The sequence below is a fragment of the Pelobates fuscus genome, chromosome 13 (assembly GCF_036172605.1).
Source record: "Pelobates fuscus isolate aPelFus1 chromosome 13, aPelFus1.pri, whole genome shotgun sequence".
NCBI lineage: Eukaryota > Metazoa > Chordata > Amphibia > Anura > Pelobatidae > Pelobates > Pelobates fuscus.
This window is the reverse complement of record NC_086329.1, coordinates 91,754,946-91,770,216: the sequence shown is the minus strand read 5'-3', so window position 1 is coordinate 91,770,216 and position 15,271 is coordinate 91,754,946. Positions and strand designations below refer to the sequence as shown.

The 15,271-nt window shown below is 42.9% G+C and overlaps 1 protein-coding gene across 1 annotated transcript; it reads right to left on the bottom strand.

The window, feature by feature from the left end:
• Positions 1 to 1,031: 1,031 nt before the first annotated feature.
• On the bottom strand, positions 1,032 to 8,299 carry SSR2 (signal sequence receptor subunit 2). Its single transcript, XM_063440155.1, has 6 exons — positions 8,205 to 8,299; positions 7,143 to 7,297; positions 4,372 to 4,470; positions 3,355 to 3,463; positions 2,609 to 2,686; positions 1,032 to 1,796 (listed from the first exon to the last, which is right to left on the bottom strand). Exons 2-6 carry the CDS (start codon positions 7,295 to 7,297, stop codon positions 1,686 to 1,688), a joined length of 552 nt encoding a protein of 183 aa, XP_063296225.1. The 5' UTR covers positions 8,205 to 8,299; the 3' UTR covers positions 1,032 to 1,685.
• Between the last annotated feature and the right edge of the window lie 6,972 nt (positions 8,300 to 15,271).

Here is a 15,271-nt window from a genome sequence, read left to right as displayed (position 1 = left end):
GTTGAGGGTAGTGGGAGTTGGCACCCAGACCACTCCAAAGGGCAGAAGTGGTCTGGGTGCCTGGAGTGTCCCTTTAAAATCAATTTTTTTCTCTATTGGTTTCTCTCCCATTCCCTCTGACCTGCTTTATGTTCCCTCCCCTTTATTCAGGTTTCCATCCCTTCTGCCTGTGCAGAGCATTTACTGTCTCCTCCCCACAAAGCTACTTGTAATTTTTTTGGCCAATTTGTTTTATTGAGGTATAAAATGACATTTGTGCAAAGTGAAACAAAGCACAATCATGCAGCTAAGCAGTACCGAGTAACCACCTATTTTTCTGATTTTAGAACAACATTTCTCGATAATGAATTAACTACAGCGATCACATTCTGTGGCCGACAGACTTACGTTAGATTTAGCAATGCAGAACCCATTATTTGGTCAATCCTGCTAAGAATAGGAGTATGCTTGTGGAGACAGAATCAGCACACATGAGAATACTTAAAAGGCAGCTTTAGAAATACAGTAAATTCAAAGCTACCCTAATAACATATAGGACTAGGCAGACAGAATAGATAACCAATATTGGGAATTATTTTAATACCTTCCATTCCAGAAGAACAGCTCGTTAGCGTTTGATTAACGTCTTTGATTAGCACTAGTCTTGCTGTGTATGCGCCCATGTCTGAGTGGGTGTGATGAAACATTGGAGGGACTTTGGGCTTTATTCGTGAAAGAGGGAATTGAGAAGTAAACTGCAAAATTACTGCCAAAATAACACAGTTTAAAGTATAATTTAATGAGATAATTTGTCTAACTCTATATTACAATATGTGCATATTATTCCGTGTGGGCATTGATCCGTTGTAACAGTGGGGTTTTTTCCATGTGAACTTTTTCTTCATATAATCCATTAAACCAAGCCTAGCACTGGCAAATAAGCAGCTGCACACAAATAAACACAGAAAAACTATTTTGGCAAACAGAAAGTAGAATTGCAAGGAGATCACAGAAAAGAACCCCAAATCTAAATGAAGACAACACTCGCAACGTTCGTTCCAGTTGGATTTTATTAGAAAACCTGTCCCTTTATTTGGCCCATTCACCCACGCAGTTGTACAGGAGGCAATACGTCTGAATGGAGATCATATCACTAACTTAACGGAGAAAAATAAAAACTACTCATGAACGCAGGGCGACGGGAGAATCATTCAATTAGGAAAATGGAAAAATAAAGCCTACATTTTAGGAGAATTTATATGTTGGGACTAAAATGATGTCGAAATCGATTGCTGCGTTTTCAAGTGGCCTGAAAGTCATAGCAGCACTGTTAGGACTTTGCACAGCTAGTTGATACTGGGCTAAAATAAATATGCAGAATGCCTCCACATATCCAAATTCAGTAAGAGATGCATGTTAAAAAATGCCCTCTCCATCATTTAGAACAATGCCAATCTGGTATTGTTCACTTTTTAGAAAGTCTGTTTCAGGATATTGAGATCACAGTGACTGCCCAGTGCTTCCAGGACAATACACTGATGGTTTGGTTTTCGGTTTAGCTTTGGCTGCTGCATAATCCCAGAGAAACAGTCCAAGGAGGTGGATGAGGGTCTCCAGATTATAGTTCAGTGGAACGAGGCAGACACCCCACATGGTAGGCAGCTGTTCATGTAGGTCAGACAGAGATCTTCATTCATGGATTTTCTTCAGTTCTTTTTCGGTTTTGGGGTGTCGTACTTTCTTTTGCTGGAGTACCACAGCAAGAGAGGGATTCCGATGGATGGAAGTGTCATCACCCCAAATGCTGCCCAGTCCAGCTGAGAAAGCGGTAAAGGAAGGGAAGAGAAAAAGGACTTGTTTATTGGAGATGTCAAAATGGTCCAAAACGTATCACTGTAGGATACAAACTAAACACGGCCCTCCAATTTATTAAATATTAACCTAATTATAAAAATGTGTTTCACTGCTAAAAGTTTCAGCAGTAAAAGCAACTCTGTAAGTTACCCATGTGGAAATCAATACCTAGACATCACTTTGTGATTTGAGAGTCTCATCTCAACGATTTGATAGGAACCGAAAATAATGTTATTTCCTGTCCTATTGTGTTTTATACCCCACGTCCTCTAGACTGTAAGCTGATTTGAGCAGGGTCCGCTTCAACCTATTGTTACCTTAAGTTTTTGTAATGGTCTCATTTATTGTTAAATCTCTACCACTAATAGGGTAAAACGCTATGGAATATGCTAGCCTTATATGAATACTATTACAACTAATACTAATAATGCCTTGACCAAGTCAGATACTTTAAGACTACCGTGCATATGGTTAGCCTTACCACTAGTTAAAATAACAGTGTTCATACTTCTGACAATTCTTAAAATCAAATTATATCCATGGCATGTTACTGTACATTTGCAAGAAGAATGCTTGTCTATTGCATAAAGCTTAATTTCATACTATCAAACTTGAGTACAGAACCAGAGATATAGTGTTGCTTGCCAGAATCTGATGAGGGCTCAGTAGTGGCAACTCAGCAAAAGGACCCTAAATTGCCATCTCCCACTTCCACCAACATTCTAAAGCTTTTCTGATTCTGAATGGTGACTCAGGATCAACCATATAAACTTACAAAGTGAGGAGAGAATCGCCGGTCAAATTCACGCTGGGCCAGTATGCCTCCTTGTCCAGGCGCACTGGTGTAACCAACCTGTAACAAAAAGCACTGTTTATACACAGTAAAATTGGACAGAACAACCAGATCGAGAACAGCTCATATACAACAGATGACTAATTTAGGGAGTCACTCAATCAGCAGCAGATGGGAGAGAAAAAAATAATAAAAAACAAACAAAAAAAAAAAACACAATTTTTTTATGTATAACACATTAATACTCTATTGGCATTATTATTAATTTGATTCCTCACCCTCAAGAAACACTCAATCGTTTTAAAAATAAAGTATTACTTATCTCAAACCAAAGTCCCCGTCACACAATTATCAATAACACTGGAGGTGTAGTTTTTCAACCAGAAACTGCACATCCAGGCTCCTACCACCATCACCATTTCAAAAAGCAGATGTGCCCATGGTGGTTGTAGTGACCGGTTAATGTGTGTATATGGGTGGGAGAGGGAGGGGAACACACAGCTTGGATAACATGATAAGCAAAAATAACTGGGGTGGGTTAGCCCAGGATGATTGGCCTATAAACACCCAGAGTTTGGCAGCTAATGCCAAGACGTTGCCAAACTGCAGACAGAATATTCTGTTTCTTTTACCATAGAATGCCAGGTCACTTCTGTGTTTGCGCCCTTTTTAACAGTATGCCTAATCAAAATATTTCAGATATTTCCAATATATATCAGATTACTCACCACTACTTGTGCTCCTTCCTGGGCCAGGTAGGCAACTGTGGCAGATGTGAAGTTAAAATAGCCAGCTTTCAGTGGTCTCAGTACCACGGTGTGGGATACGTTGCTTGCACTGCATAAGTGCTGGTTAAGGACTCAATAGCCAGAATTATACTTTCAGATGCCAAGCTACAGCGTTGAGATACTAAGAGCACTATGCACTTCAGGTACAGTTACAAAATAAAGGGACACTCCACATTATAGTTTTCCATCAAAGTATCATACCACTCCATGCTGGTTTCTAGTTTCTTAGTACTGACTGGAAATGTGTCTTTGACTTATTTCACCTAGACCATCACATATTAAAATACTACACTATCGGCATTTCATTTGGGTACTTCTCTCCACATATCACCTATGAGATGCCCTATCAATCTATGGTCAAGATCACACCTCTCCACGCTTCCTGGTCTGAATGCGTATATTTCTACCATTTCCTAAGCGAGGAATGGATCACTACATGCTGTTGGCCCTAAGTTAGTTGGTAGTTCTTTATTTCGGAGTGCATTTCTGTCTCTCTTTATACAAACACGACACATATTGAAATTACTACACTATCAGAGATCTATTTTGTGTTTGTTTTCGTTACCTATTCCATATGTTGACTTGTTGAGGAAAACCGCTATTACTAAAATGACCATCTTGTAAGAAGTTACTTCCCACAAGGACCTACTTTAGACTAGTAAAAAGAACAAGGCACAACATAACAATTTGGACCTTTTTAGGGGGTGTAGGTGTATTGTCTGACTAGTACACATTTATTACTGCTAAGCGCAACCTAGAATAGTGAAGTTAGTGGTTATAAATTTAACAGTATTTTACTAGCAGCCCAGTAAAAAGCCAATAGAGAAAATATCACAGCTTTTCCATGTTTGTCTATTTAAGATTCTCTTACAGGGCTCCAGAATGCTTTTACATAAAGTCACTTAAAATGCCAGTCATTCCAAGAGACAAACTCAAGAAAAGAGTGAAAAAAGATACGGTGCAATTCTGTCCCATTTAACATTCAGCATACCGGACACTATTCCAAAGTCTTCCGGAGGGAAGGAATCATCTGACAGCTCCACTTCCAAGGCAGCACTGCAAACAGAAAGACGAAGAAGAGGTTTTGGGACAAGATAAGTAAAATAATGCTCTCAGCCTATCACAGGCCAACCAACAAACATTCCTCATACTACAGCATCAAGGAGAAAGTTGTGTTGGGTGCCAGGGGACCAAATTTGGTATTAAACGGATAGAAAAATTATTTAAACCCAGAAGACAAGAAAAGCCTGTACCACTCCTGCCCCCTGTGATTTCTATGAGCTCATGTTGTTATTGTTCCTTTAATGGCATGCAGTACCCAGTGTATAAAAGCAAAAAAATTAAATAAAAATGAGGTGATCTAGAACAGTTGTAAGAATGTATCGCTGTACTGAGAATATGTAGTGTGCTATTACGGTAGCACAGCAACATTAACATTTGAATCTGAAGATGCCAAGACCTAATGTGAATGCTTCTAGCACACAGGGTCAATTTATAAATGTGAAAATTGTCAGGAATTCATAGAGAATTACAAATTTTAGACCAAAAGAGTCAAACTGGAAGGAGAGCTAATTTAACTTTAAATTCACTATGAATCCTCGACAACTAACTTTAAAGGAACACTATAATCACGCAGAGCACTTCATCTCAATTAAGCGGTCTGGGTGCAGTGTCCCTGTCCTATAATATTGCAGATCTTGCATGGTTAAATGCTCTAGTGACTAAGCAAAAATGCCACTCGAGGTGCTTCAACTGCACCGAAACAGTAATACTCTGTCATGAGCTGCGGAAGCCTCATAGGAAAGCATTGATTCAATGCTTTCCCATGGAAAAGTTTGAATGCACGCTCTGCACTCCCTTGCGCATGCGCATTAGGTCCACAATTCTCTCTACTGGACTGGCCCATCACAGAAGAGGCTCTGTCTACTCCGTGACATTGCTGGGAGAGTAAAGGTAAGCAGCCCTGGAAAAAGGTAAGTAAACTTTTTGTATTCAGAATGCTAGCGCTCCTTCAAATAATCCTGCTAAATTCTACGGTCACTAGAACTTTGTGTACTATCTAGCAATCTATAACCTTCTAGAACACGCCTCTTGTCACATCAGCAGAGTAATTTACTACATTAAGAACTGAAAGGAACTTTCAAGTTGAGGGCCAATTTTTTCCTGATCAATTACCCTGGCCTTACAAATCACTTTGAATTCTTACTTTAGCAAATATCCCTGGAGTGACTAAACCAGTGGGAGGCAACCTTCAGCACTCCAGATGTTGTGGAATGCCTCCCCCATTACGCTCTTACACCCATAATGCTGGCAAAGCATCATGGGAGGTGTGGTTCAAAACATCTGCAGTGCCGAAGGTTGCCTATGCCTGGTCTAAACTATATTTCCCACGATGCAGTCAATATAAAAACTGGTTGAGCGTAGTGTAGTATTTCAAATACACCCAGGATGCCAACGTTGCCAATCTTTATCCTAGAGCAGGCTTCTCCAAACTGTGCTCCTCCAGATGTTGCTGAACTATATAGTTACATAGCTGAAGAGAGACTTGCGTCCAGCAAGTTCAGCCTTCCTCACATCTGTTTTTTGCTGTTGATCCAAAAGAAGGCAAAAAAACCCAGTTTGAAGCAATTCCAATTTTGCAACAAGCTAGGAAAAAAATTCCTTCTTGACCCCAGAATGGCAGTCAGATTTATCCTTGGATCAAGCAGTTATTACCCTACATTGAAAGATTATATCCTTGAATATTCTGTTTTTGCATCCAGTTGCTGTTTGAACATCTGTATGGACTCTGATAAAACCAATTATTCAGGCAGAGAATTCCACATCCTGATTGTTCTTACAGTAAAAACCTTTCCTTAGACGAAATCTTCTCTCTTCCAGTCTAAACGAATGGCCTCGTGTCCTATGTAAAGTCCGGTTTGTGAATAGATTTCCACACAATGGTTTGTATTGGCCCCGAATATATTTGTATAATGTTATCATATCCCCTCTCAGGTGACGTTTTTCTAAACTAAAATAGGTTTAAATTTGTTAACCTTTCTTCATAGCTGATATGTTCTATTCCTTTTATTAATTTTGTAGCCCGCCTCTGCACTTTTTCTAGTGCCATAATATCCTTCTTTAGAACAGGTGGCCAAAATTGCACAGCATATTCAATGTGTGGTCTTACCAGTGATTTATAAAGAGGCAAAATGATATTCTCGTCTCGAGAATGAATGCCCTTTTTCATGCATGACAATACCCTACTGGCCTTGGCCACTGCTGATTGACATTGCACATTGTTGCATAGTTTGTTGCCTATAACAATTCCCAAGTCCTTTTCGTGTGTGGTTATCCCTAATTCGCTTCCATTAAGGGTATACGTTGCTTGTGTATTCTTTACGCAGAAGTGCATAACTTTGCATTTTTCAACATTAAATTTCATCTGGCATTTGAGTGCCCAGTCCTCCAGTCTATCTAAATCCCTCTGCAGCAAAGTAATATCTATGACTCCCATGATTCTCTAGCAATTTACTTCCATCAAAGAACCATGGGTGTTGTAGTTCAGCAACATCTGGGAGGACCAGAGTTTGAAGAACCCTCTCCTAGAGTAAGAGATCTAAATGAATCATAACAAGGTCACTACATGATTGCTTCATGTTCCCCACATGATTAGCACAAAAAATATATAAATCTGACAATTTTCTGTGTTAGGATTGCAGTTGTTATAAATAATAAATTGTCCATACCTGGATCCTACATTGTAGATATTATATTGCAGAGTCAAGTCTTTCCCTTCTACAGCATATCTATTGAGAAGAGACTTTGAAGCCAGTAACCTGGCTCCTTCTTCACACTGGACAACTACCAGGAGACCCAAAAACGCGAGAAACAAGAACTTCATCTGCAAGAAAAATCACAAATAAACACAGCCAGAATGTTATTACAGGTCTGCATAAAATGTTAGCATTCCTCAAATAAGAAGGTGTGTGTTTGAGGGTCGAAGCAACACATAAAAGCGTCTAAGAATTCTCGATAGTTTACAGCATTGGTGTCCAATAATGGACCCAGGCTTCTATTAGAATAAAAGGAATTATATTCCAAAAACTGAGATTTTAAGTGTGGACCCCCCCTTGCTCTGCAGCATCATTCCATTGTAACGCTGATGTGTCACTCTAGGACGGCCAATGTTGTTATCAGCTCTTGTGCTTTACACTCACCACCTGGGGGTGATTCAAACCTAAGTGTACTATTATACAGTGACTATTGACTGTTCAACTTGGAAAACAAAAAACAAAATAAGAAACCATAGAACTAAAAAGATTTTAACTATTTAAGAAAATAATTTAAGTTAAAAAAATTATGAAAGATACACATCATTTTTTTTTTTTTTTTTTAGTTCATACAGTCACTAATAGAGGAGATACCACGACTGCCTTCTAAAGAAATCTCAATATCTCCACATGACAAACTCCTTTGTAAAGCTATGAATGAAGCAGTATCTGAGTGACATGTTATACATATAAACTGGAGAACCCCTGGGCTGTCTGTCAAAGAATGGAACAATGGCTGACCCCCTCAAAGCATACTCTACAAACCCCTCCACCCACATAATACAGAGACCACCAGGGTGGACTCCATTAATAGATACATTGTAACAGAGCTCCTGCAGGCCCTGGCGGAGGTGTAACACCAATAACTGTCCCCTGTGGCTCACTGTCCCACTCTGTCCCTATATATCAGTTCCTTGCCCCCCCCATCACCCTTTGGTGTCCCCCTCCATAGCAGAGCCCTGCCACCCCCGCTCTCACCGTGCCGGTATCCAGCTCACTGACTGTCCCAGCTCCAGCAGCTACTCTTACCCCGCCAGTAAGGACACGTCAGCCAGCGACTGCGCCGGATATCCGCTCTGCTCGGCGCGGAGCATCACGGGAAATGTAGTCCTTGAGCCACATTATCCATGTGACAGCTCTGGCTGCTGGCTAATCTTACACAAACCCTGGAATTAACAAGTTTATGCGGTGATTTCACTCTGTGCTGACACACCCTACCCCAGCAACGTTACTAAACATGTGATATTACCCTATAGCCCGTGGGACTGCCCTAGGAGCAAGGCTGTGGGGATGTGATTGGGGGGATACCTATACATAAAAAAATAAAAGCTATAGTTTAGAGTATTTATTAATAGTCAGTCAAAGTGCAGGGGGTATGAATACCAATGAGAGAATTGTGATATTAAAAGATTACTGCCAGAAATAACTACCTGGTCAGCTGCAGCAAAATACTAAAATGAACTAAAATGAATACTAAAAGGAACCTTTATTCTTATAGTATAGGAGAGTACCGGAACCTTTATTAGTATAGTATAGGAGAGTAGCGGAACCTTTATTACTATAATATAGGAGAATAGCGGAACTTTTATTACTATAATATAGAAGAGTACCGGAACCTTTATTCCTATAGTATAGGAGAATAGCGGAACTTTTATTACTATAATATAGAAGAGTACCGGAACCTTTATTCCTATAGTACAGGAGAGCAGGCCCGGACTGGCCATCGGGCACACCGGGCAAATGCCCGGCGGGCCGCGATGGCCGTGGGGCCGAGGCCGGCAGGGGAAGTCCCAGGATCTCCCCGGCCGGCCCCTGCAGGGCCAGCGCTATCCGAGCGCCGGCCCCGCTGGTTTCAATGATGGGCCGGTGGGGAGATCAAAGATCTCCCTCACCGGCCCACATACAGTATATTCCGGCCGCCAGCAGGGAGAGAGCGAGGGAGCCAGGAGAGGACCCGGCGGAGCTCTACCTTGCAGCTCCGCCGGGTTCCTCTCGCGAGATCCGGAGCGTTGCCATGGCAACGACCGGATCTCGCGAGAGTGAACTCTAGCCCGCAGGCTAGAGTTCACTCACCCACTGGACCACCAGGGATGGTGTCACCGTGCCGGTACCCCCCTCCCAGATACCAGCATGCCGGTCCCCCCCTCCCAGGCTAAAAGGTAAGAAGGGAGGGGGGGACATAATGCCTACTTGTTTTTTGTTTTTATATACCCTCCCAAACACACACACCACTCTCACACCCATCATCCACAGCACTCTAACATACACATCACACACAGCACTCTCACACCCATCATCCACAGCACTCTCACACACAGCACTCTCACACACAGCACTCTCACACCCATCATCCACAGCACTCTCACACACAGCACTCTAACATACACATCACACACAGCACTCTCACACCCATCATCCACACTCCACAGCACTCTCACACACAGCCCTCTAACATACACATCACACACAGCACTCTCACACCCATCATCCACACTCCACAGCACTCTCACACACAGCCCTCTAACATACACATCACACACAGCACTCTCACACCCATCATCCACAGCACTCTCACACCCATCATCCACAGCACTCTCACACACAGCACTCTAACATACACATCACACACAGCACTCTCACACACACAGCACTCACACACAGCACTCTCACACACAGCACTCTCACACACAGCACTCTCACACACAGCACTCTCACACACAGCACTCTCACACACACACAGCACTCTCTCACACACACAGCACTCTCTCACACACACAGCACTCTCTCACACACACAGCACTCTCACACACACACAGCACTCTCACACACAGCACTCTCACACACAGCACTCTCACACACAGCACTCTCACACACAGCACTCACACACAGCACTCTCACACACACAGCACTCTCTCACACACATCACACATAGCACTCTCACACACACATCACACACAGCACTCTCACACAGCACTCTCACACACACATCACACACAGCACTCTCACACACACATCACACACAGTACTCTCACACACATCATACACAGCACCCTCACACAAATAAATCACACACAGCACCCTCACACACCTCACATACACACAGAACCCCCCCCGACACACTGCACCACACACATACACAATACTTCCAAACATATTTATATAATATATATATATATATATATATATATATATACACAGTATATATATATATAATATTCACACACACAAACTATAGCCTGTATGCACACTCTTGCTACATCCCCTATACACACATTCTCTTCAGCCCCTAGCCACATATGCATTACATTACACCACAAACACAACACGACTAAAACCGACCTTATAACACAATACCACACCACAATCAGCTCACTCTGCACACACACAATGGCAGGCTCCAAAACATGCACAATACTCTTTCCTGGCATTTTTGTCTCCTGGTATCCATTTATAGAGACACCAGAGACAAGTTGCAAGGAAACACAGTGCAAGCATGTTATTAAATTTGCTTGCGCTGTGCAGAACAAATACAGGGCTTTTTTCTCATGCTAGAGCTCTTCAGCAGAGCTCTGCGCATGGTCTGCCCTGGAAGAGCATTGAACCAACATGCTCACTTTGAGAGGGGGCGTGTTTGTCATTAATGATGACAAAACACACTCTCTCTGCCCCGCCCTCTTCTTAGTGGGCCGCTGTGATAAAAAAATGCCCGGGCCGAATTTTTTTCCCAGTCCGGCCCTGCAGGAGAGTACTGGAACCTTTATTACTATAATATAGGAGAGTACCGGAACCTTTATTCCTATAGTATAGGAGAGTACCGGAACCTTTATTCCTATAGTACAGGAGAGTATCGGAACTTTTATTATTATAATATAGAAGAGTACCGGAACCTTTATTCCTATAGTACAGGAGAGTACTGGAACCTTTATTACTATAGTATAGGAGAGTAAAAAACAAACAAACATGTTTTTTAATTTACAAATCACTTTTTGTTTATGTAAATTAAAGAGACACTGTAGTCACCAAAACAACTTTAATTTAATGAGGTGATTTTGGTGTATAGATCATGCCAGTGCAGTCTCACGGCTCAATTCTCTGCCATTTAGGAACATTGCTCACTACTTTTGATACCGGAGAAACTGACGGAAGCAAAGCACAGAGAGATGGACACAGGTTTCTTCAGGAAGGAAGAGATTCTTTATTGGATCACCGATCGGGACTCAGAGGGACTAATGTCACCAAAATACAGCAAGTTCTGAGCCCCGGACAATAGTGCAGGCTCCTTATATAGGCACATAACTCCTCCCATATTAAGCTCCACCCGCACATTCTCTTGACCAATCAATACAAGTAAGAATTAACTTCCTGCTTGACCGCATGGCTTGTCCAGCACAATGGAGGAGGGGAATACTATATCCTGTATTCTTGCACATGCTCCGTACACTACTGATCGTATCTTGCCTCGTGCAACCAACTGATCGATACGTCAGCATATGCACGTACACATGCCACGTGGTAATCTCGGCCTACTAAATTTATTTTTACCGAGATTCCACCACACTTTGGCACCGAAAGCATGAGATCTCACCACAAGCAGGTAAGTAACCAGTGACTGCCTATGGCCTTTGCCACAGCCAGCATGCAGAGGCCTGTGAGCCATAAGTGCGCCATATTCGGGATAGATACCTGAGGCCAAGGGAGAGATTAAGGGATCTCCCCCTGTAGAACCGGCACTTGAGACGGGGCTCCACGACCGATGGTGCGATCAAAGATCTCCCTCACCGGGCAAGCTGCCCTGATCAAGTCCTACTTCTGCTGGGTTACCATGGAAACGCTCTCATACATTCCCCTGCTCTGGCTGGAAGGAAATGTCAGACAAGCAGCATCTCACACCGGACCACCAGACCAGGGATCAGTATTCCCCCTCCCTGGCCCAAAGTAAGCCAAAGGGAGGTGGAACACACTTGTTGTTTTTATTTATTTATTTTTATTAAAAATGTTTTTTCTTCTGTTTTTACACTTGCCCCTCAGCCTTTTTCTCCTCCTACCCCCCACTACATTCCCTATCCCCCCAGTCAGTATTCCCCCTCAGCCCATACCCACCCACTTACCAAAGCCCCTAGCCACCCACATATCTACCACTGCTCTATCCCCCAACACATGCCACTGACAGTCCCACAAATCACAGCTCTTAATCCCCCCACACGTCCACTACAGCCCCTAAACTCCACACAAAGACACACTACACTGCAAACTGACCTATTCACAGACACACAACCTCACAAGCAGCCTCCACCACACACAACTCAAACAGCCTACTACCCACATACTGCAACCCCACATACAGCTACTCCCACACACAAAACCTCACAAGAAGTCTACCCACATACAGGTACACAAAACACCACAAGCAGCCTCCCTCTATACACGCAGCCAGCCAGCCTCCACACACATACAAAATCACAGGCAAGCTCCATAAACACATGCCCAACACTGTCTCCCAGATCTGTCCCTCTTTTGTTTCCTAATATTGCACTTTTGGGGACAGCAGAGACAAGTCACCAACAAACGCAGAGCAAGCATCTCTCGCACTGTACTAAACAACTCAGGGCATTTTCCCTATTCCAGGGCATGACCTGCCCTGTAGGGGCATTAAATTGACATGCCCATTTTGTAAAGTGTGCGTGTTATGTCTCCCACCCACGTATTGGGCTGCTCAGCTTTCAAATGCCAGGGCCAAATTTTTGTCCCAGCACAACCCTGTGGAGACTGTTGTGTACATGCTTGCGGCTGTAGAAAAGTCAGCTGGACGTGACTGCTTACCCTAGCTTGTTTAACCCCTTAAGGACACATGACATGTGTGACATGTCATGATTCCCTTTTATTTCAGAAGTTTGGTCCTTAAGGGGTTAAAGAAAATTGCAAGAAATTCATGCTTTTATTTTTTATTTAAAATGTGAAGCTTCTCCGGAAGTTTTCTGACAACCCCCCTCCCTTCCGGCCTGCCCCATTTCTCCTACACCATACTTTTTCACCGACTGCTAAATATAAGAAATCTCTGGCAATTCGGATCTTAAATATGTCAAAACAGGTCGTCCCCCTATACTGGAAACAGGATATACCGCCACCTCTTACTGTCTGGCACCAGGCACCCAGACCACTTCTGCCCATTGGAGTGGTCTGGGTGCCAACTCCCACTACTCTTAACCCTGCAAGTGTAATTATTGCAGTTTTTTATAAACTGCAATAATTACCTTGCAGGGTTAACTTCACCTCTAGTGGCTGTCTACTAGACAGCCACTAGAGGTCACTTCCTGACTCATAGGACCTCCAGCATCGCTCATTTCCTCATAGGAAAGCATTGAAAATCTTTTTCAATGCTTTCCTATGGGGAGCGCTAATGCGCATGCGCGGCATTGCCGCGCATGCGCATTAGGTCTCCTCAGCCAGTGGGCGGGATCAGTCTCGCCCACCGGCCGACGTAGAAAGTAGGAGGAGCGGCACGGAGGAGGAGGCAGTGACGAGGGACATCGTCGCTGCCTCACGTAAGTGACTGAAGGGGTTTCCACCCCTTCAGCAACTGGGGATTGGGGGGTGGGAGGGAGAGGGAACCTCCAGTGCCAGGAAAACGGATTGTTTTCCTGGCACTGGAGTTTTCCTTTAATACGACTGGAAGAATTGATTTACATAGCACAGGACTGATCCCAATTATACGTAGATATTTGGACACATTGGCTGATGACTGCCTACAATATTGACTTTCAGAGGTTGCTGACATATGAAACCCGAGGAGAGTAGGGCGCAAAAGGAGGGAGGAGAAGGGGGTCACAGCGTGATGGGGTCTCGGGTTGACAGCCGTGAGCACCAGGAACATTTTTACAGAGCTCTAGGGATGTTGACCTCCCTTGCCTCTGACCTGTAACCCCCTACGTTAAGACACCTTGTATGTGATGGTATTGAAGACGACTGCAGTCCTATTCTTGGACCTCCTTAAGACGGATCCAAGGGGGTTACAGAGAAATGCTCCTCACTGCCCAGGACGGACTGGTGAGGGGATGGAGGGAGGTGCTCACAAACTATCTATGCTAATCTCTTCCCAGTGCTCCTTAGCTCTTGAAACATGAGTAGATAGAATTGGTGTATTAAACAGTGTTACATTATACTAGAAATACTTTAATTGATCGAAATTGACCTGCGCGTCCTGGCAAGTTTATTATGACGGTCCAGCGCGACCCACGAATTGTTGCTGATTTGGACCTGCGTGTCCACGAATGCTGCATCCGTTGCTCTACTGTACGACTAATAAAAATCTTATTCATAAAAAAATAAAAATAAACTGTGAAGCCGGACGCCTGTGTTTATGTGATTGCGAAATATTATACATTTCATTTTCTAAACATTGATGCTCTGTTTGCACTATAATTCACTAAAATGTGACTTGTGCTGAATTATCCAGAGAACTGCAAAATGCTAAGACAGCTGTTTAGGAAAAATTGTTAAATTGGGGATTTTTTTTTTCACTTCAACTATTTTAGACTAGATTTTGCCTTTACCAATGCTATAAAAATCAACTTTATTCTTAATAAAAATACGATTTTTTTTTTGTTTGTTACTATAATTAGTTTAGTTTTTTTTCAATTAGCGTTGACGGTCATGTTTTTGTCAATTAAAACTGTATCATTCAAACATCACTTTGAGCACTTGGGATCAAAAAGGTTCACCATCACTGACCTACGGTAACAAAGCAGAATTGTACCTCTGTCTCTCTTTCCAAAGAAGGGGGATGGTGTGGGTGAATGGCCACTGTAGGAATCTGACATCTAGAATTTTTATTGTCCCAATTGCCCTGAGCTATTGTTAAAATGCCTGATTTCACAGAGTATTGCTCCTACACACACACAAAAAAAAAGAAAAATGGGATGGACAATAAATAAAGTGGGCTGGTTTAGGTCAAGCCTCTTCAATAAAAAGTATAGTGCACACTCGCTCACTGCTGCTTGAATCAAAGAAGCCTTTGAATACAGCCATAATCCCCCCTAAGGACCAAC

What these genes read in the sequence shown, in the direction of transcription:
- SSR2 (XM_063440155.1), bottom strand. Translation starts at nt 7,297, where the DNA reads ATGAAGTTCTTGTTTCTCGCGTTTTTGGGTCTCCTGGTAGTTGTCCAG. An exon ending in ATCTACAATGTAGGATCCAG is followed by an intron (nt 4,471 to 7,142) that starts GTATGGACAATT and finishes TTCTGTTTGCAG; the next exon opens with TGCTGCCTTGGAAGTGGAGC. An exon ending in GGCGATTCTCTCCTCACTTT is followed by an intron (nt 1,797 to 2,608) that starts GTAAGTTTATAT and finishes CCGCTTTCTCAG; the next exon opens with CTGGACTGGGCAGCATTTGG.